At 39.9% G+C, this 23903-nt stretch overlaps 1 protein-coding gene across 1 annotated transcript in view; it reads right to left on the reverse strand.

Moving 5' to 3' along the window:
• The window catches only part of LOC306828095 (glypican-5-like), a 54052-nt gene that overhangs the window by 7505 nt on the left and 22644 nt on the right, over positions 1-23903 (reverse strand). Inside the window, exons 8-9 of the mRNA XM_079350325.1 lie at positions 20432-20552; positions 13690-13831 (exon numbers count right to left, since the gene is read on the reverse strand). Coding sequence (XP_079206451.1) covers positions 13690-13831; positions 20432-20552 — 263 coding nt within the window. The remainder of the gene's footprint in view (positions 1-13689; positions 13832-20431; positions 20553-23903) is intronic.

The following is a 23903-nucleotide window of genomic DNA, read 5'->3' on the forward strand; positions in this document are numbered from 1 at the left end:
AATTTTAATACAAAAAGTTTTTCCAATTATACTTCTTATCATCTTATCTTATTAGACAGAGTGTTGTTTAACTGAAGATCAGCCCGACTGTGATTTTTTTCAAAGATATTCGCCGATCCTCCTGACATTCAGGACATCACATCTCGGGTGTGACACGGGTTTGAGATAACAGTTTTACAAGCGACAAACATTAGCCAAAAAGTAATAACGACAGATTATTTGAACTGCAGTAGTTCCAAAAGCGAACTGAAACCAGCCCGTTTCAAACAAGCAACAGAACCATCCTGCTGCACTCTGTTTGCTCCTATGGTGAGCGCAGAGACTAGTTACTATGTTCAATGTGCATTTATTTATGTTTTAATGTATCACGCATTCTTAGGAGTGAAAAGTCCAAGTGACGCTGTACTTCATCAGCACCTGTTGTCCAATCAGATAGCTTGGTTGGAACGTACTGTTCTTCAAAGCAATTAAAAGTGCTTTCTTGTTCTTTCTCAATTTGTGTCTATCAAACTTTCAAAGACCGCTTTGCACGTGCACATCCATGTCAGTCTTTGTGTGTGTGTTCGAGTGAGTGGCAACATGCAGTCTCCTCCTCCCACATGTCCTTCGGCATGTTTGTCTCTTAGCAACAACTCAGAACATGTCACATATTGGGCAGATACACGTGGACACACACATAAACACACCGCCAGAGATGAGTGATGAACAATGTCGCTGGTCATACTCATGGGATATTTTAACCTTTACTTGAATGAGTAATGATCGTATGTGTGTGGAATAATAAGAAGCAGGAGTGACATTTGAAGGATCCCATCAGTGAGCTGTGAGGTAGATTGCAGTGTCCAGTTTCCGGCTTTTCCTTTTATGCTCCGTATACGAACCACTCACACCTCTGTTCTTGAACAGTCTGCAACCCAAAGGGGGAAACTAACAGTTTAAAATGAAACACAAAATAAAAAGCAAATAAACGTGTCCTCTTCACAACTCGGATGTAATTTAGATACTCTTCCAAAATAATGAGATAAAAATGGAATTGGATTCAAGGAGAGGTCTGCCCTCGGGTGACAGTAAGGGTCCCAAACAGGTGGAGCAGGGACATAAATCAGTGCGGCGGTGACCCAGAGGAAACAGTACTGCTGCCAAGTGCTTAATGCATCCCCCTCGCTTTCTCTCTCTCTCTCTCGCTTTCTCTCTCTCTCTCTCGCTTTCTCTCTCTCACACACACACACACACACTTTCGAGCATTTCATCCCCCCCCCAGCTCTCCTGTTTACTATTCTAAATTAAGGCAAAAAAGCCATGATATAAAATCAAATGTAAAAATAAATAGATAGATGGAGAAACTTGCTTCTCAGTCACAGATCATTTTATTATATCAGTCATTTTAAGATTAATTTATGAATGTGAATAACTCTGGAACCTGTCAGTGTATGTTCAGTTCTCATGGGCTTTATTGATGGGCGCATAATTAGATGCAACAACCAAAAAAAAAACAAAACATGAAACATCCAATCTCAGCTGTCATGAAGCGAGAGGCGGTGGAAACCCTGACATGTTCGCCAGTCGCTCACATGGGCCGACACATTAACAGACAACCAGCCACACACACATTCATAGCTACAGGCCATTTAGAGTCACCAATTAACCTAACGAGCACGTCTTTGGAGGAGGGAGCTGGAGTAGCCGGAGAGAACCCAAGCAAGCACAGGGAGAACATGCAAACTCCACGCAGAGAGGCTCCTGTCTGACAGGGATTCGAACCAGAAACCTCCTAGCTGTGAGTCAGAATTCTTAAGGCCTGCCTTAGCTATAACTTTTAGCCTATTACTTGGATGGCCAAAAGTGATATCCAATGATGGGCCAATGGGGGACATCACTGGTACTACATCCATGCTTTATACAACTAGCCTCATGTGAACAACTGGGGAAAAAATAACACAGGCATTTTATTTGGGGGGGGGTTGTCTAATCTAAGTGCATATTAAAACGTGCTGATTAATGCAGCATAAAATATATATGAAGAATCTTTCAAATAGATGTTATAAATCAAATGCTTATGTGTTTAACACAACTAAGATAAAGCGTAATAACTACTTTTAATAAAGTTTCTGTAAAACAGAAGAGGCTGTTAAGACTTAATCGGCTGTAATGTTCAGATTTGAACATTTCTGCCCCGTCTTTCAAGATTCCTGAAAAATTCATTCCAGAGAAGCCAAACCTCAGCATTACTTTGTTAAACCCATCCGTCTGCCATCTGAAACAAAAGCCAACTGACAACACAGCATCTCCCTAATAACTGCAGACAATATGTGTGTGTCACAGAAACATGTTAGCTATGCTTTGATCAGGCATCTGTGTGTGAAGCCGAGCAGAATCAATGCATTTTAATGTGGTGAACAAGGAAGAGGAGCATTTGTGCTGTCTGGTCTTGTCTCAGAAGGTAACCTCAGCTGGTTTGAATAGTGTTTGCGTGTAGGTGTGTGCACGTGTATGAGTGTGTGTTTATATGTGTGTTTGATAAAGTGCATATAGTTTATAAAAGAAGACGGAGAGATGACGGAATGTCAGGGAGGCATGATCTGATGAGCAGAAGTTGAAAAGGGAACAGACAGAAAAAGAAAATAAGTTTATATTAGTCTGTGTGTGTTTGCTTGTGTGTGGTCTGCGCGTGTGTGTGAAGTGCAGCGCCTTAATGATCGCGCTGATATCAGATGCCTGTGGTGTTTTGTACAGAACTGTCAATTTAGACCCCAATTATGCTCGATCTTTTTGCCCTTCAATTTGTATGTTTACAGCACACATTCTTTCTCTCACTCTCTTATTCATACACACACACACACACACACAAATACACACACACACACACACACACACACACACACACTCACACAAATGATGCAAGATGACCTTGAAATGCGTCTGGATAGCTGGTGTCAGTGTGTGTGTCTGTGTGTGTAGGCGTGTAAATGTATCCCTAGCATTTCCAGCTGAATCAGTAATGAGCATTTCATTACTTCAGCCTCAGTTCCCCTGGGAGGAAACACACACACGTGGACACACACACACACACACACACACACACAAACACAAACACACTCGAAGAGCATGATAAAAGGTAGCTGTGGATTATGGCCTCTGGAAGTACTTATAAAAAAGATTTATAAAATGATAAAGAAAAAGGAAAATTGCTGAGAAAGTAAGAAAGAGAATCAGGCCTCATACTGTGAACATCACAGTAAGTATATAGTGTTTACCTGAACACCACCAACAAAGGCTATTTTTTTATCACAAAGTATATATTGTGTGCCCAGGACAAATAGATTCTTAATTTGTTGTAGTGCTGTAGAGGAAACGATTCAGGATTCAACTTCTGCGTACAAAGGATGTCTGCTGGAAAATTCTTGGCAATCCATCTTGCAGTTGTTGAGACATTTTAGACTTGACCAGAGTATGAACAAACCTCTACCATATTGCGAGCATTACTACAGTAGCAACTGCATTTCTTGGTCTGGCCCTGAGATCTTAAAAAAAGAAAAGGAAAAATCTTCTCCCATACATCACATCTTACTTGGAGTTGAAAGATAAGCCGGAAGGCCGTGATGCATTATTAATTACAAGGTTGCAAACCTGAAATCTGAAATGAAGTAACTTTCATAAAACTTTAAGTAGGGTAAATAATAAACTGCTTGTATGCTCAAAGAGTCTAATTTCATATAAAACCTAAATAAGGTCTGTATTACGCCTCAATGATCAAGTTAATCAACCTGCTAGTCCCTGCAAAACACTTGTATTAATCAAGAAATCATGATGTGTTTGTTTAAAAATCTGGTTCAATAGACTGTGTAATGTGCATTGCCATCACCCTTTCCACAGGTCCCCATTAAAGTGAATAACGACATAGTCTAAAACGTAATCTCCATATTAATGCCTATAGCTCTTGTTTTCAAATGTCTATGATTATGGTTCAATGTTTGACTTGCAGCAAAGCGTCTCTCCAAGGTCACACTCGGAGAGGTTAAGCATCGCCTGCAGTCGAATCATAAAACCTTTGGAGGAAACGTGGAGAGGAGAAAAAAAAAAGAACAACTGCAGCGAGGGAGCAACTGATTGGAGGTGGATGAAAGGATGAATGCAGCAGAGTGATTGGTTGAAGGTTTGACATCGACACAGGCCAGTGGGGGTTGATTTGTGTGTGTGTGTGTGTGTGTTTGTGTGTGTGTGTGTGGGTGCTCATTTAAATACAAGAGGAATAAAGCTAGAGGTGCAGCGAGGAAGCAATAGAGAGAGAAAGAGAGAGAGAGAGAGAGAGAGAGAGAGAGAGAGAGAGAGAGAGAGAGAGACAAAGCAAGGGCAACAGGCTTCTCCTAAAAGGTCAAGAGTGTGAACAGCAGAGAGTGGTGGATAAATAGATGATGTCAAAGTCAGATTTGCATGAACAAACTCGCTCAGGTGAAGAGAAAGGAGGGAGTTGTGCAGAAAGACAGGCCGGCAGATAATAGGCAAACAGACAGGTTGATAGACAGACAGACAGGGAAACATCAGGACATGGCAGCAAATACAGGAGATGTCTGATAAGGGTTAAGTGACTCTTGAAAGCTAAAGGGCAGCGAGCAGTGCATTAACCGTGCAAGTAATGATACAGTACTTTTGGTAGACGATAGTCTCAGTATCTTATTCCTTAAAAATGGGCCTTATGGGCCTCCATATATGTGTCTGAATAGACCCTGTCCTCTGCCTGTATTTTGATGTTTGGGTTTATTTTGGTTGACATAGGACATCACTGAGTGGGGAGCCTTTGTGCTTCCCTCGGCCAATAAGAGCGCAGGTAGGTTTAGTAGTCGAATTCAGCAATGAATGAAATTCAAACCGTAAAATATGACAGACGTAGAAGCATAGAAAGAAAATAGTGAGGCGAAACGTCAAGCAGATAAAGCTTGATCTAAAACATGGGCGAACCTTGGGTTAGCTTCCATGAATCGAAGTTGGCCTGCTGTCTGTTGAAAAAATGCCAGGATGTCAATCCTCTCTGCTTAGCTTGTTGTAATGTGTGGTAGCTCTCAGTGTAGGTACAAGCAGTAATCATTTTCTACCTTGAGACTATGATGATCTTCTGTACGTGCATGCCTCTGCTCAGTGTCTCCATACGGTTGGTACAGCCTTCCATGCATCCTTGAGAGTTACCTTTCGGCTCAGTACACCTTTATACAGGATAAAAGGACATTCTTGGTCTGCTCCCTCACTTTGAACCGGAGTGTACAGTGTGTTTTTCGTTCTCAGGGCCTCTTTCTGCTCTCTGTCTTAAACGCTCTGACAGAAATTGGGATAAGGGCTTGTGGGTATTCTTCCCCCTCAGCCTGGAATATGTTCCAGAATGTCTTGAAACTCACGGAGCTGGTGTCCTTATATGGTTTTAAATCTTAAATGAAACGCTGGGAAGCAGATTCTATACTGTGCAGATGCTTTTAGTTTTACTGCTTTAACTACTGACTCCCAACTTGGACTCATAGAAGGCTCTCTCTTAACGCAAATGTGAGTGTTTCTGTAAATCTGTACTTTGTTGCCCTTTGTGTCTCTGTCTGTAACTTTGTGTTTGTGCTGCTTACGGTCAGAAAAGACGTTATTAACCTTTAAATAAAGGTTAGATCAAATAAAAAAATAGAAAACATGTATTGATTGAAGTGTTGTGTAGTGTTAGTCATTAGCCAAAAAACAAATATGCTATTGCAATCGAAGCATTTCCAAAATAAGAGACTCATTCTTTTTTAGATTCTTTTTCTTTATAAAATAAAGACCAAACAGTCAGCTCACAAATGTATATTTAATAAATAATTCTTATTTTATTTTGAAAGTAACCCTGGTATAAGCTTTGCATCATCAATAATAGTGCCGTTCAAGAAGAGGTGTACCTGCTGAGATTTTCGTATGACGTGCAGTATATAATGTAAAGTTTGTTTCTCTTATCACTCTCAGGGTTTGCTCAGAAAAGAGATAAAGCTTTAAGCTGCTTTGAAAGAGGAAGACAGAGAGAGCAAAGTGAATGTGTAATTCTTTAATGAGCCGTATCTCCAGCCCTGAGGATCTATCATTATAACACTGCTGCTTATTATCCACTGCCACATGCTGCACACACACACACACACACACACACACACACACACACACCCCATGTGCACTCTGACTGTCCTTTCTCTCTGCACTGACTGTTACCTCCTGTTGTCCTCCCTACTTCCTCCCTCTCCTTCGTTGATTAGGTTTTGTGTTTGTGTGCTCTTTAACAAACCTTATTGGAGGACTCAGAATATACAACTAAAGGAGCTTAAAACACTGCTAATAATTACTACCGAGAAGTTCTTTAGGTTAATATGTTCTTAGGTCAACAGAAGATCTTTAAGTTGACTTCTTTGTCATGTTGAGTTTGTATAACAGACTACAGACCTTCATTTGGAGTGTTCGTATCCTGCGATGCGTTGCATTTTCAAGCTTCAAACCCGTCATAAGGCCAGAACCAACGTGACTTTAGTCTTTAACTGCCATGCTCCTAAAACAATGATGTGCATCCACGGCTCAGAGGAAAGAGCAGTAATGTAGGTCTTAGAAAACTCTTAACTTGCTTAACTTAGAGTGTTTGGTTCTTCAATCCATTGCTGATTTAGTGAATTTTAATGTAATAAGTTGACTAATAGGAAAATCTCAATATTTATTTTTCAGGTTTGAGGGTAAGATATAGGTCAGGTTTTTAGCTCCAAATCAACACTGCACGTTTCCAATATGAAAGTACGACCACAAAACAAATGCAATTAGAATATGGTGAACAGGCACGTGTTATATATTTAGTTAATTATGTAAGCTAAGAACCTAACTAAGGCAGCATTTCTTTTCAGATTAATGTTTCAACTGATGCATGTCCCTCATTAGTTGTATTAAAAAAAAATCAATCTTCGGAGGCAAAGCTTCAATCACGACTTGCTGCTGTATCAGTATCATACTGACTGCAGCTCTCGCATGTTCTACAACCTAATTTTCTCTGGTGCATGCATGTAGAGAGAAAGCAGTTTCATTTTATAGCACGGATCAATCCACTCTAACGGCTCGCTCTGGGAACTTTTATAGTCACGGGTGAAGATTAGAACCCCTGCCAGACTTTTTTATTGTTCTCTCTGGCTCCGTTTAGACAAGACGCTTATGAATGCAGATCAAACCGTCCTCTGGCAGAGATGGGGGAACATGCTGGAGCACTGGAAAACACTGGCCTTTCCCTTTAAGCTGAAATGGCTTCTAAAGGCTTTGTGAATCTGGCCCCGGGGAGAGAGAGGGGGAGAGGGGGAGAGGCCAGGAGAGCGAGGCAGAGATGACGGAGGGGAGATACATGGCAGCAGGACAATAAATAGAAAACGCCTCCGAAATATCCTGTTGTGTTTCTATTATTTGGTGCTGGATTACGATAAGAACAAACCACTTTCAGCATTTTAATTGCAAATAAACTGCGCTCGAAGGTATTGCGACAGAAAGGATGTTACACGATCGCACAAAACAAAATCTTTAAGTACATTATGTGAAGCGAGATGGCACAAAATCCGACACACCTCCTCTCTTCTTCTCTCCCTCCGTCCCTCCTACTCTTCCTCCTTCTTCATTGTCATCAAATAAGGACCCATGGGAGGACCGACCACCTGGTATCCATGGTTACAGGGATTGAGTGCCCCTCATGAGTACACATTCTCATACACACAGGAAAAAAAAATCCTCTTGTACTTGCTATGTTTCCCTGACCTAAACTGAGTCTGTAATAAAATATTTACCTGCTAGTTGTTCAGAAAAAAGAAAATCATTTTTTGTTTTTTCGAGAAATGAGTTATGCCTCGTTTTCTAGTCATAGTATTTATTTTTTTGAAAAGTAAAAAAAAAACAGGTCTGTCTGTATGACAGTGAGTTAGGTTTTTTTTAAAGGGAAACCGTCGGTACTTTCCAGAATATACCGCCATTCGTGGCTGAATGTGACTCATGAATACCTGGGGTCAGAGTAACATCCACCTCTGCATTCACCACCAAATCCCAGTCGAAAAAACCCCAGCAATTATGATGACACACGAGTTTCATTCGTTACACAGAGGGGAAGAGGAGAGCAGAAAAGAGGAGCTGTGATTACATTTACATTATTGACACTATAGGACCTGGATATGTCTGGGGGGGAAGACGGTGCGATCTGAGAAGCTGCGGTTTAAGGAGGGATTGTGCTGGTTCGAGGAAAGAAAATCAATCACTTTAATCTTACTGAATTCAACGGGAGGGGAGCATGAGAAATGACTAAACGAAGACAGAAGAAAAGGAAAAACTCCCCCTGCAATATAATAAGTCTGTTATAGATTGTGTCTGAAAGTATCTGTGACATGCATTTCTGTTTGATTATTATAACTTCAGGCTACAAAGACAGCAATGATTGTCAAAGATTATAAATATTATAAAAATATTATATAAAGAGAGTATCTGATTGGTAATATTTTTGCAGACCACTGGTGTTTATTTTGTTCTATTTCACTTTAATGACCGGTTTCTAACATAATTAATTAAGTGTTAAGTGTTTTATGTTTTTATTTATTTTAAATGTTACCTTTTTTCCCTGTTTTTTTAAGGGTTTTTATTTCTTTCTTTTATAAAGGAGGGAAAGTGGATAGAGGATGGACCCGAACCCGGGCTGCCAGCTTTGAGGACTGCGCCTCCGCACATGGTGCGCTCACTAACTGCTAGGCTACCAGTGCCCCCTCCTGTGTTTTTTGTGTAAAGCCTGTTTTTTTTTATAAAGTTGCGATTGATTGAGAACAGCATCTTTAATTATTACGAATTCGGCTAATTCAGACAGACAAACAGTGTCATGGTTATCGCTCAGTCTGTAGGGTCCTGGGTCAGAAACCGGAGGGTAGGCGTTTGAAGGACAGAGGTGCCAGGTCACTTCCCGAGTACGCGTCGATGTGCCCTTGAGCAAGGCACAAAAAACTCCCCACCAATCTGGCGCTCTTGTCGCGCAGCACTCACGTCTCTGTTAATGCATGTTCAGATGTGTGTCTGTCTCACACTATGAGGCAGCAGGCAGACTTTAAAGTGTCCTGAGGGATTTATATATTTTATGGTAACAAACTGTTGTTTATATAACTGTTATTCGTTGCACAGGGGACTCTTTAACTAGTGTTGCTTTATTAGATGGCTGTGGTTTTCTCAATTGTATCGTATCAACCTACAGACTGCAGAATGTGTAATCCCCTTCACTACCTTCTTTAATACACCACTATTTCAGAGAAAATTAACAACACTAAGACAGAAATAGAAATTTCTATCTTGAACTACGCTTCCCATATGGTACGGACTTTTCTCTTTTGAGATTTCGGCTTTTAATTGCTCAAAGGCTGAAGCCTAACGTGGTCTGTGAACAATGTCTGCCAAGTGATTCTCCTTCTCTGGACTGAGATCAACTTTTAAATGGACTTAAATGAAATAATAATACGCTGTGTGTGCTGTCTCAGCATGACTAAAATAACTTCTCATGGTGAAATGGCCCGCATAAATAAAACACAGGCTCGGCGACGAGATGTTGAAGTTCTGAGGTTTTAATTTCAGCCCCAGCCTGACATTCGCCTGGCACCGTACCTCCACCTCTCATCCTCTCTCCTCTCACTCCCTCCAGTATTCAACATAACACAAATGTCATGAGAATTAATTAAAGAGCAGGAAGAATTTTCTCTCCTTTTTATTCCTCTCTGTTCATAACTGCAGCCCAGAGATAGAAAAGCTAAGCTCAATCATATGTGTGTGTTATATAAAACAATGAGTGGATAATGAGGAAGATATTTGCAATCTGACCGGATCCATGTTTACCAGTAAGGCTTGAGAACTGGTCCATCCATAAAACATAATGGATTACACACTAAGATGTGGCAGCAACAGATGTACCCTCTGCGCACACACACACACACACACACACACACACACCTTAATCTCTTGCATAAAGCAAATGCACACACAAACACTACGCCATAAACCATGCTGCTCTTTTCCTGCGAGATAATAAGCTGCCCATTTAAACGATTCACTTTTAGAGAAGTGGTTTGTAGGCAGAATTTTAAGGAGAAGGAGCCAGAGAGCGTGGACAGGCAGATTTACAGTTCGATCCATCCAAAGACACATCAGAGCAGCCTGCATGCGTTCATTTGATGGTGTTTTATTCATACATGAAGTCACAAATAGGGATTTAACGCAGAGTAAAGGCATAAAAAGTGCAAATAATTCAAAAGGTTGAGTTATCTCGTGTGATTTGTGTCTCTGATTGATGCTGCATCACTGGTTCAGCTCGAGTGAGTGCGTTTATATGCAAAGACACGCCGACATACAGAAAATCCCCTTCTGTCAATCTTCACTGTAATTCTTTTTTCAGGGATTCATTGTGGCCTGAGAGACACAATTTGTGGCTCAATAGATCATAACCTGTCGTTTTCTCTATAAATAGCCAGTGTACCAGTTTCAGGCTCAGCAGGGGGTGACGGGTTTCCACAGATCTGACACATCAAGGTTACTCAAGAGCTGTACCGAATGCACCAACACATGTCTAACCTTTAGAGTGGTTAAAGAAGGGGGGAGGCAGTGCAAGAAAACAACCATATAAGGGGCTAAAGGATCTGGTAAGATTTAAGGTTTGCATGTTTGAAAGAAATATTCTTACAGACTTTAATTTCAATGAACTCTTCTTCGTGACCTCACATGGTGACTGAGGCCAGTGGTTAGGCTCTTTGTATTTGATGAAAGCTCCCAGCAAAATATCAACCAGCGAACATTTAGTGATGTGTTTGCAGTCGTTGGTCCGACTGTCCTTTCCTAGTCCTAGCTAGCATGGCATAGCAGTCAATACGATCGAGGTACAAAATCACATGTGCCCCTCCTTCTAGTTGCTATGGGGACAATTTAAAAGAACACACTTGGCATCTATTTTCAAGAGATTTATATTTGTTACATACTTAAACAGGTGGGCATTGAATTGCAACTGAGGCCATGCAATAAAACACTTAAGTGTAACCCAGAAATGCACAGATACAGTAACAAATATGCTTACATCAGAAGTTAAGATGAGGAACATATGAATGAACAAAGTCAAGACTTAAAACGATTATCAAGAGTCTTATACAATAATAAAAAAGAAAACTAAAAATGAATTCCCAAACTTTTCAAGATGCTTTTTGGTTTGGGTGCAGTAACAAAATTCAAACTACACGTTCCATAATTGTAGTTACAAACTGAGTTGTACTTGATGATTCTCTCCCTCTGATCCCATTATTTAGTCCTGGCCTTTTACAAACTTTCACGTGTCCTGTTTCCAGTCCACAGGCCGGATGTTGGAAACAACTGACCTATACAGTTTAGTATTAGAAAGGACGAACACGATGCACTCGTGCTTTACGTCACTGTGAGACACGCTCGTGACTCCAGCGATGACGAGCGCAGTGCAGGAAAAATAAATGTGACAATGGCCTGTGACTCTGTTACATACTGGCCTCAGGGACTTCAAGCCCACTGACCAATGACATCACCAGGGCGCCGTGATCACAAGGCTTGCACTGGCATGGTTCATGGGTGGCAAGGTGATCATGGAGAACAATGAGAAAATTATAATAATCAAAACAGTGTAGCAGCAAACGCTTTCAGCAATAAAAGTCCTGATAATCCTGCACCATTCCCACAAAGACACAACATTCCTAATGTTATTGGTTTGACCTAAATATGATTGGCCCAGGTCGTCACAGTATAGCAACCGTCACAAACTGCCTGAGTGTCATGGAAAGTTTCATGAGCGTAACGGTGGATGAGGTCTCCTCACCACTTAGTCGTCACGTGAGTTTTTCCAGCGAAAGATAGACACTTTACACTTTACATATTCCTGGAGCGTTAAGAGGGGCTGCAGTGCGTAAGAAGCCTCTGAGGACTGTGAGTCCTTCAGACAACACTGGAACAGTTTCAAAGAAGGCCAACAAACCATCTTAACCAAATGGCTCTAAATAATCTCTCTTTCTAAGATAATACGACATCAGAACAGTGAGCTGTGAACATACTGAATCAGTCAATGATAAACCTTTAACCATTGGAAAAAAAAGCTGTTTAAAGTTAGTCATGGTAACAAGTTGATTCAAACATCAAATAAAGGAAGACTTATTTAAGTTTATGAGCTTCACATATGATGATTTATTTTTTTATTTTTTTACAAAAAACACTAACAATGACAATATTTATCTCTAAAGATCAATGCTTTCCTTTGTCTGTTTGTTTGCTTTCTTGTTTACTTTATTCTGTTTTTAAATAGATTATTTACGTCTTGATGATGATAAAAGTATAAATAAAAGTTATATGAATGAATGAACGAAGATATTTAAAGACTACGTATACCAGTATAAAAATTGGAGCCTCGCACTTTAGCACCAGTCAAACGTTTAAAACAAACTGGTCCCTTCAGTGCCTTGCCCCCACAAATAAATTTGTTTTTTACTGATTTGAAATATTTTTTATACCTGTTGATTCTCTTTAAATTATTTTCTTGCAATGAAACTGACCATTTTGTCTCAACTAGCAGTGTCCCCGAGTGGGCGAGGCTGTCTCTTTTGCCCCACATGGTGACAGGACTTGAAGTTGGACATGTTGGAGGTTCATGAGTAAAACATGTTTGAGCTTCTCAGCTAAACACAAACAATGAACAACAAGCCCAAAGGACGTAAGCAAAGGCTTTCCTAATGGATATAGTAGTTAGGATATATAGGTATAATAGAAATTATTATATCTTTCAGAATTCAATTTCTCTAAATACCTTTCTAAAGCCTTCATAATTCTTCATTTAAAATAAAAACTGCTCAGACATTTTTTTATTCCCAATCAAAAGTCACTGAGCTCCTGCACCAACAAAGAACCACTTATTTCCATCAATAATCTAAACAACAGCTAAATTGAACGATATTCACTCTGTGGGATTACCTCAAGGCTCCCAGGGGTCCTCCAGGGCCCCCCATGACACCCATGTATTATGTATGGGCAAAAGACGATGAATAAGTCAAAAGATGAATGAATAATTACAGTTCACTTTTTCATTTCTGTTTTTTAGGGTGACCTGGTTGTTAGTGCATCTTTTACTCTGACCAAGGAGGAGATAAACTGCCAAGAGTGGGGGGGGGGCGTTAGACAGAGAAAGAGTGAGAGAGAAAGAGGGGGGGGGGGGGGGGGGGGGGGGGGGGGGGGGGGGGGGGTTGTACAGAGAGAGCGAGGGAGAAAGAGAGAGGGAGGACATTTGAATCCATCTCTCGGTACTATCCCTCCCTCCGGGCATTTCCCTGCTGGCACAAGATATGAGGAGGCTGCAGCATTTTGAAAACCTCCACCGTACCAATGAACTCTGAGTGTGTGCTGTCTTTTATTTATGGTGTGTGTGCATATTTTTTTCTCTCTGTATCTACAGCATCCTGTATGTGGTGATGTGTTATGTATGAACCAGGATCCCTTTATTTGCTTAACTTCAGGACAATCTTACACGTGTGCATACATCATGTGCGGATGCGTGCGTTTGTGGGGGTGTGTGTTTTCGGATGTTTTTCAGACTACATTTGCATGCATTTTTGCACGTGTGCATGTGTGTGTGTGTGTGTGTGTGTGCGTGTGCACATGACTCACCGTTCTCCTCACCAGATGCTTCACAGCCGTCTTCATCATCGCAGTCATCCCCGCTGCCCCTCTCTGTCTGTGCGCTCCCTCCCTCCTCTTCCTCCACCTTTGCTGTTGCTTTAGAGGCCCAGCCGAGCTCGACTAACAGCTCCTACATTAGAACACAAACATTATGCTAGAAGTCAGTAAACATTACACATAGAACACATGCAGTATCGCAACGCGTAAAAGCCCACACTTCTGTTTTCTGTCAGGCTAAATGGTTGCATTTCCTCTTTTAAGAAATGACAGTGTGGTAAATCAAAGTACAATATAGAGTGCTCTCTTATCATTTTTTAATGTTTGTAATTGTCCATGATTTCCTTCCAGACCTTAAATACCACATTAAATATGAGCTGGACTGCCATCAAATTAAGAACAGACATTCCTGATCACAGGGGGATAAACCTTAAAGACTTGAATAATTTCATTTTCCTGTTCCTCTGGTATCAACATGAGGACGGCATGTGGTTTAAAGCGTAATGCTCTTCATATGTTATGATATTCTTGTCTAGACTCGACTACATACAGCTGAAAAGTGAATAAATTTGCCAGGTAAACGCAAGTAATACATCACAGAGCTGCTCGTCAGGCTGCCTTGTACTGTAGGCATTTATCTGACCTGACAATGAGTTAAAGCTTGAACTCAAAATCACTACAAGCAGCTCACAGTAATAATTTCCCCTCGACATGGCACTTAATGGCCTCAAAAGATCTTTACACAAACAGAAACATGAACACACACACATAGGTCAGGCAGCGATCCGTAGGGTAATTGAGGTCATTCGGTCTCAAAGGGAATCCATATTCTCTACTGCTCATTTAAGTCAGAGAGTGGAAGCTGACATATGTTACATAATTGTGATGCTGGCTGAAAAGCACGTCTGCTGAAACTTAACTTTTGAATGACTGTAAAAACATCGACTGAGTTAGGTTCATATATTGGGTTTGTTTGTGGAATTTCTAATAAACTCATGAAGAACAACACAAACTTTTCAGCCAAGTAAGAAACTCCACAACTGGTATTAAAGGTTACCACACAAACACAGCGACAGGAACTTATAATTGCCTCACAGTTTGATGAATGTGTATTGCAGAGAGTCAGTGTGTGTAATATATATGAATTCCATGTTGAAATAGAGATAAGGAAAAAGGGCCCACAGTTTTGAAAATGGGAAACAGATATTGGGCTGGCATTTCCTTTTCCCCAAAGATAAAATTCTTTTTTTTTTTTTACAAATAAGCTGATGCTACCATGATTGTAACATCCATCTTAATGTTTTATATTACTACAGAATAGTTAATTTAACTTCAGAGAACAAACAAGAGTAGACTGTTTAGGACTGAGCAAAAATTATTTCATTATTCTTTTCTACAGCGTCTTAGCCTTAAAAACTTCTATCACTTTAACTCTAATACATATATTGGAAGCTGTTCTTTGTATCGTTGAGCAGATGCATCACACAAACAATGAGTAGTTCAATAGAATACAGTTTTCTTCACAGTTTGACCCGGAAATATGCAGTGACAGTTCGCCACTTAACTTTAAAACTTTCATTTAAACTGAGGGGAAAGTTAAAGCTCTTGTGGGAAGTTTTTAGCTGGTTATAAAGAGTCTGAACTTGCAGTAATGCCTCTGTATGACTTACAAAAGCAAAGAGTCCATCAGGAAGAAAATAGATTTCTACTTATTTGTTTTATATCATTTTATTCGCATTTTAACGAATTACCATTTCTGTAATGGTAATGGAAGTTTTCTGATACTTAAAGCTTTATATTTTATTTACACTGTACAGCATATAGAAGAGTATACAAAGGGAAAGCATGGAAAAGATAAGTTTATTAGTTTAACATTATGCTTTGACACTAAAGAAAATTGCTCTTCACATGTGTCATATAAAGACAAAGTTTCCAAAAGGGATGTCACGTTTTTTTTTATTTAAAAAGCTTTAAAATGTTTATTTGTGTCATTCTGTACCTGAGCCGCTGTTCTGAAGTAGGTTAAAACCATAAGGTGGGACATCTGGCCTCAACGCGTACGGTAGGCGCGGAGCCGCCATGGAAACAAGGGGAACCAAGGTTATTATATGACAGCATGTCCGAGGGGACAAGGATACAGACTAGACTCTGTGTGCAGTGATTCAACATCATGTCATCCGATTGCAAATGAGGGCTGAGGGAGGACAAAAATACATTACGGCGATGTTTCCACCAGGACTGTGTTTTTCTAGTCATGTGGAAAGGAAGGAATTGAATCTGGATTTGGGTCATGAGGCAGTGAAACTCTCTCCAGTGAAACTAATAAGCTAACAAGTAAAACTATTGCAGGGCTGCAGCACCGGAGTGGCCTGTCCTGTCTAATTAAAGACGGGGAAACTTGCACTTGGTGGTGAGATGAGAATATCTGATCTCATCCTACTTCTCTGTCAGCATATTACAAAATGACAAGGAGGGATTTGTTCAAATTAAAAAGGATGGAATCTCAATTCTTATACTTCTTTTTGTTACATATTTCCAGCAAATCTGTCACGATTAAGGTACCGAACATATAGTATGAGGTTTGTAATTAATAAAGAGAGCAAGCACATTTCACAACTATTTGTATGTACATAGCTTGTAGCCATTGCACAGAAATATGCGCAGGCAGTACAGAGATGAGCAATCTATAAATGACTATAGGGAGTTCCTATTCTAGGCACCATGCAAAATTTCAGTAGTAAGTGGTTCAAAAATGCGTACAATGACATCCAAGGATGTTGTTTTTTCAACAGCTGCAGCCTCTTTGAGTGACTTTGTGAAGTTTTATCTTTTATGTTGTAACATTAACATAATCCTGATAGATCAGTAAATGAGGAAATGTAGTGAATACTTTGCATTTGTTACCTTCATCAAAATAAGTACAAATCCCGTTCGGCTGTTGATGAGCACTTCTGGGACCATTGCTCTTCTCCTACACGAGGGAAGCCTCCACCATGCTGATTAGGCTCATCCTGATTTGCTGAACATGTTCATAGAAATTTTAATTGTGAGAATAATTGAATGGCTACACTAATGGAATCCCATTAGAGGGGAAAGCCAGTGTGAAACATAACCCAGTGCTGCAAAACTCTAATTACCATGTTATACAAAATTGAGACAGGAAAGACAGAAAGAGGAGACAGACTACCAAAACATGACTGATGAAATAATTAAGATTCAAAGGATGCTTCTTTGTCCTGTTTTACATTTTGCTCTTCCGTTCACACTGGCTGTGCGAGTGTGTAAATGGCACATGTGACAAGCATGAATAATTATCAATGCATGGTGTGCATTAATGTGTGTGCCTCAGACAAATGGACCCCCCCCCCCCCAACCCCTCTGAGAAAGTACAAAGGCTGCTAGCATGACAGAAGAGCAGCCCCGGCTCTACGTTTCAAGAGTGACTCTAAACTTGTTCAGAGGCAAACCTGCACAAAAGTTTTGCTCTAGGCTGGAGGTGGAGTCCATGGGAGGGGAGGGGATTTTCTTTTAACCAGAATCCAACTTGTGATGTCACAAACTGAGAAAATTTGAAACTGAGCAATTTTCTGTGTTGTAAGACTAAGGCAGACCACAGACAAAGGACTGAATGGGTTTATTTCACATGTTGTGGGTCAATAGACACTCAGGTTACCTAAAAAAAAAAACTGTAGAAGGGGATTTTCCCCTTTAACATCATCTTTTTTGTGCATGCACATATTGATTCAGCTGTTCTTAACCGCATCAGGTTGGAGTGAGTGTGTGTGTTTGTTTTCATGTAAATGAATGTGCAGAAGAGTCCCTGTTATTCTATATAATGGTTATACAGAATTAATGGGGCTGAGAAAAACATAAATAATAACATGCTGCCTGTGTGGTGTGTGTTTGTGTAAATGTTACGGGGGAGGGGTGCTGACTTAGCATTTCCTCCATGTAAATGCAACATGATTAATGGACTCACCGCCCAAATTGGACGTAACACCGAAACCAAGCTTACACAGCAGAAAGAGAGAAACAAACCTTTACATGGACTCGTCACATGATTTCCCATGAACACTCCACAACTCCAACAACACTTATTTAAAGCATATTTTTCAGGTTGACAACAAAGGGCTAATTTCATCTCTGATCTGATGATACAGAGAACCCCGCCAATGTGGAATTAAATGCAAGATTCAATGTAAGATTTATCCATTGAGCTAAACACAGCAATACTGTACTGATGCATCATGTTTTCTCTGAAGTTATAATCTTGAAGTTTTCCGTTTAACTCTATGGTGACATCTATTGTATGAGGATTAATAGTTGCAGGTAGCTCAGTTTGCATCATCTGAGTTTCCAGTTTCTAAAACTTTGTTTGCTAAGTCATAGGAGCAGTTTTCTTGCATTGTTTGATCCAGAAGTGACCTGGTTGGTGTGACTCAGCTCAGTTTGCACTCGATGCCAACAGATAATCAGTTCCCAGATTGAATGCAATATAACATTACCTTTAGTAATTAAGTCCATGGCCATGAAAATCAATAAAAAAAATAAAAATTAGAATGACTACAGAGACCTAGAACAGTAGGTAAAACAGTTATCTATCCATCCATCCATCCAATAGTGACATAACATAAATTATGTTTGACAATTTGAACCTAAATGTCAAAGTGCTTTTAAATGAGTCATGAAGTGCTGATACCTTGCGCATGTGTTTGCTAATAGCTAACTAATGGTAAATGTGCACCTTAAGACCTTAAGTGTTTTTCAGAAAGTTTGTAACGGCAACAACAATCTTAGTGAGCTAGATCAACTATAAGATTGTGGATGATTGGATTGGATAATAGGCAAGGTAACTTGTTTCAACATCCAATTCACAGCGCTTCTCGTTCAACATAATACACAGACGTTTGGCATTAAATTATTATACAGCAATTATTCAACTTTGAGCATGACGTTAAGTACCATCCAATCAAATGAATACTTAGACTGATTCAGACAGTTTATTATTGGCCGGAGTCATATTGGTTGTTTATAAGTTAAACTGCACTTCTTTTACATAAACAGCAGTGATTGGCCTAACCAGGGATGTCTAGTTCCCAGGCTGCTTTGGAAACTGAGACTGGCTGGGATTTTGTAAAGTAATACATCATGAAATGTTGTCAGCCTTATCCTTTAATGTCTGTCAACTTTGTAGTCTCCTTTGCTTGTCTATTGAGTCTATCTTTCACTGTGTTTTGTTGTCTGGCTTCCTTTTATCGTCTATCATCCTCTACAGCAAGTTTCCTAACACAGACAAAAACAATGAATCACAATGAATGAGTAATCTTGATGCACCATTTTATGGGACCATATTTTTTTTTTATTGTTTTATGAATCATCCATGGAAATCATATCATCATGCCCAGAGCTTTTTAAATGCTGCAAGTTTAAAATGCATAATTATATATCTTTTTATTAAAAGTAATTATCCTCTTCCCTTTTGGAGGTGCTGACAAAAAGCTGAATTGGATTAAACAGCGCTTCACACATGGAATGATAACAGGTGAGAATCATCACAGAGACACATGCACACACAACCAAGGCCTGGGAAACACTTTCATCCCACTTTGAAGGAAGACAGAAAGGTTGATCTTAATTTTTTACTGTAAGGATCAATCCAACAACAGCATTATTATTTAAGTATGGCTATGAATAATTCCAGCCTTTATAGGCAGGTCGAGATGTTGCTGCAGAATGCTAAACCACCTTTAGACATCAAGGTGTCACGGCCAAGGTGAATGAAGACGATATTTATGCTCTATGACCAAGTTATGAAACCACCCAAAGAACTTGTTTCTTATTATAACCTCCATCCACATCAACATCCAGATACTCTAAAGGACACGCTATTGCAGTCTTTGACAGAGGGTTGATTGTAAAGACTTTTGGACAAAATAAATTCCTCTATCTATTATCTATAACCAATATATTATCCAGTTCGAGGATGTAGGGGGTGGAGCCAAACCCGGCTGTCATTGTGGGTAGGGGACTGGACTAGTCACCAGTCCACCACAGAGCTGATTTGACAGGAATTTGAACCAGAAACCTAACCGCGACACCACTCTGGACAAAATGTTGTTTTAAATGTCTATTATAAATTTACCAGCTGCATGGGAAAGTACCGACACCAGGCACTGCAGAGGATCATAAGGGCAGCCAAGAACATCACTGGGACACAGCTGCTGGCAATTGAGGATGTCTACCAGGCCCAATGTCGGAGCAGAGCTTTTAACTGCCTGTGACCAAGCTCTCCTTGGATACCAGCTTTTCCAACTACTCCGATGTGGCAGTCAATAGAGGACAATACACACGTGTACCACAGGACTGCAAAGCAATCGAACATGACGACATCTTTGGGTGTGCCTTCCTCTCGTCTGTTTGATTTATTCATTGATGGGTAATATTTATGTACAGAGGATTACTGAAAGCACCTTTTCATGTGATAAAGTGTTGGTCATGGAGAAGTTCTGAAAATAGTTGGCACTACTTAATAAGGACCTGAAGTCTACAAAATAATACAATTATAATCTGGAAGACCAAACATGTTTACATCAGTGTTGGACAATCGGGAAAATCGAGATGGAAAAGATTGTTCATTTCAATGTTAGCTCAGAATACTAAAATGTGAGAATGGTGAGTTCAGTGTGCTTAATTTCAATAGTATTTCTGAGCTGAGGTGTGCTGGAGTGCATACCTGTGTTAGCTGCTCCAGCTTCTGCTTCGCCCCCTTCAGGACAGGATCTGTATTACGGACAGACATCTCTGGGTTCTCCCTCTGGGCTTTGAAACCGCTGCCAACTACGCGACCTGCATAACTACAAAAAAGACAGAACATGAGAATGACATACAGCACTTTATGTCCCAGTTATGGGAGTGTAGTAGAGTGTGCTGTTCTTCTGCCCCCGTTTCCCCACAGTCACTACACTAGTGGGTTAACTCTGGGTGTATGATTCACTTCATAGACAGGGAGGTACACAAGCCCTAACACACTCTGTAATGTTGTTACTCCTGGCAAAAAAAAACAAAGAAACAGATTTTATCTTCAGGCAGATTTTAAACTATAGTGACATGAGTTCATTCTCTGGCAGACCGATGTTCATCTTAATAACCGAGATAATTTCATCAGCGATTCAATTAACAAAACAGATACTATATATTGTCGTACGAGGAATAATTTGAAAACTTGTTTTGCAACAATGCTAATTGCATCTTCTTCCTTAACAAGCTGTGCACATCTGCTCCTCTGTACCAACACATACTCGCTTGATTCACATGACAGCAGAGGGACAGCACCCTCTGGACACCGAATTTAACCATCCTGCTCTCAACAACGTAAACCATCTATTACAGTAGTTTAGTTCAGTTAGTTTCCTTTCTGTCATAATCCAGCAGCTTCACATTGACCAGGTGTTTCATGATATTATTTATTGATTTGAACTATGTAAATTTGAAATCAGTGGGGTATTATGTTGTTCTGTATTCTAAAGACATGCATATAACTTTAACATGCTGGAGGGGGGGCCTATCAGACAGAGGATGACCAGAGGGTTTTCAGGGTGAGAAAAATATGCTTTTGTAAATCCTGCAGAGCTGACAGAGGTTTCAAAAAGTGAAAACATACAACTTGAAGTGATTGTGACCATTTTAAATAACCCTTTCACTGCAGAGGATGTATCCTGGACTAATATTTATTAGCTTCTAAAACAGCAGAGGGTGCACATCCATACAGAGATGAATTATTTATTAACTTAATGTGCTTCAAGACAACATGTTATTTGGCATTGTTACCAGTTGATTATTCTGGATTGTTCCTTTCCTGCAGATGACTGTATATGAGGACCTCCTACTTCAATTGAATAACAAACAAATGGATGGATGCACGTGGCATATCAAAGTCATCTCTGAGTTTGATCCCTGACCATCTTGCATAATGATGTTTCTTCATGTCGTGGGCTGTGAAAAGTATCACATCATTTTGTCAGTGTGGGGGGGGATGCAGTGGGTGGATCAAAAGTAAGATGAGGCGAGAGGAAAGCTGAAGAAAAGAAACAGCAATTCATGAGTCATATTTTTTCCCAATCCTCAAGTTCCAAACCAGCGTTGCTCGCTAATACAATCAACCACCAACTCAGTAACCGCTGAGTCCACACCCTCGACTGCACAAACACACTCAGGCTATGGCAACAGGATTTGTGGGAACCAGAGAGAAGGCACATGGCTGATGTCAGCTAAAACAAAAAAAAGAAAAAAACTATTTGACTAATGCCAGGCGAAGATCCTGAACTCTGGAGCCATGCTAACCCTGCTGGCTTGGAATCAGATCCCACCAGAAAATTAAGTTTGATACATGAAGTCTGTAATTAAGTGTCTCTAATTGTCTGCTTAATTCACACACAGATAGTGTTTTCATGCATTCCTATTTCCTGATAAAAAAAAATACGATGCTGTAATTTAAGTCAAATTGTTCATGTCCTGAGGCATGACTCACATTTTGGTCTGGTGCTTTTTGGCTTTATTCATTCTAGCATTGGCAATCAATGATAACGGGTCTCACAGAAGAGCTTATATACTGTATGAACTGTCTCTGTGAGAAATGTTCTCCAATCCAGCTTTGATCGAGTCCACATTAAATATGCAGCCAATCGGCAACAACATCAACAGATCAAAAGCTGCCTGTTGAATTAAAAGATGATGTGACTGCAGATTCTCGTGGGAAAACTGGATCATTTCGTTGAAAAAATAATATGATGCAGTGGGGAGAAGACTACAGCACTGTAATCAATACAAACAGAAGTAATTAAAAAAAAATACATTGCTGGCACAGTCAACATACTTGTTGGCCTTAGTGGGAAAAAATAATTACTTGTGTTTTATGATGAGATGCATTACGTTGTATCTGCTGTGAAAGCACAGAGAGGATTACTGAAGAAGAACTGCATTGTCAACAATTAGACATAAAACAGATGAGGGTCACTGTGAGTGGAACCCTGCAAAACAAAATTATCAGAGCTACTTTGCAAATATAAAAAAAAAATCAGGACTTGATTTGTGAGTCATTCATAGATTTGACCTTAGAAGGAGCCAGTAGAAGTTAGCCACATTGAAACACACAGAAGTAGACGGAAAACGATGTACATTTATTACAACTGCTAACTGTATGTCTTGGATAAAAATATAGACTGCATAAAATATGGACGTAGACTCTGTGACATAACCCATTGGTTACTAAAGCGTACTCCACATTGAACATGCTTTTGGTCAACCTAGAAACAGGCAACTAAGTGAAGGTGAGACGGACCTATAAGCCTCCTGGCAAACAGCTACAATGCACCCACCTGCCAGTCAAATCAACTCCGCTCCTAATTATGCAAATGTATTAACATCTTTGAATACATTTAAAATGAACGTGCAATGAACAAATTCACCCCTGCACAGTGTGTGCCAATGACTGCATGAGTTTTTTAGACCAAATTTGTTTGTTTTTTTGACCAAGCTGTACAAATCCATTTCTGGTGTCAAAATGAGCATTTTAACATGCGTGTGTACGAGACTTCCAAGAATTTTTCAGCCAACCTCAGGTGGATGCTCGAGTAACTGCAGTGTTTTTGCAATTTTGCATTCGCTACATTACAGGAGGCTGTTGCCTGGATGAGACACTATAGTAAATTACAAAAGGATATGATGCTGCATGATTTGACGTGTTCAAAAAGATTGAGAAAAATCCTACATTATGAACAGGATGCAGAGCTATATAAATGCATTAACACACGGTATAAGACGTTCAGCTATTTCCACTTAACTGATTTATAGAATCCAAGGCAACAGAAAGAGCAGGATGTGAGAGGAAAGAAGATGAAAATATTACTGGAAAGGAAAAGGGTGTGGGAGAAGATAAAAAAAAGCTCAATAAAAAAACCACAATGTTCCCTCAGGGGAAAATCCCAGGATTCCTCAGACTCCAGCAAAGATTTAGAGGATCATCTTCACCACACACTTTCAATTAATCGTCTAGAAATACACAAGAGCTTCAACACCTTACAAACATTCTGGCATGTTTGTGTTTTCTTTTATCATCATTAGAGCTGTGAATGTGCATGTTCATCATAAAGAACACAGTTAAGAGTGACAGGACATTGATTTGACCTTTGTTCATACAAGGTTGGCAG

The sequence above is a fragment of the Symphodus melops genome (genome assembly GCF_947650265.1).
Source record: "Symphodus melops genome assembly, chromosome: 8".
Lineage (NCBI taxonomy): Eukaryota > Metazoa > Chordata > Actinopteri > Labriformes > Labridae > Symphodus > Symphodus melops.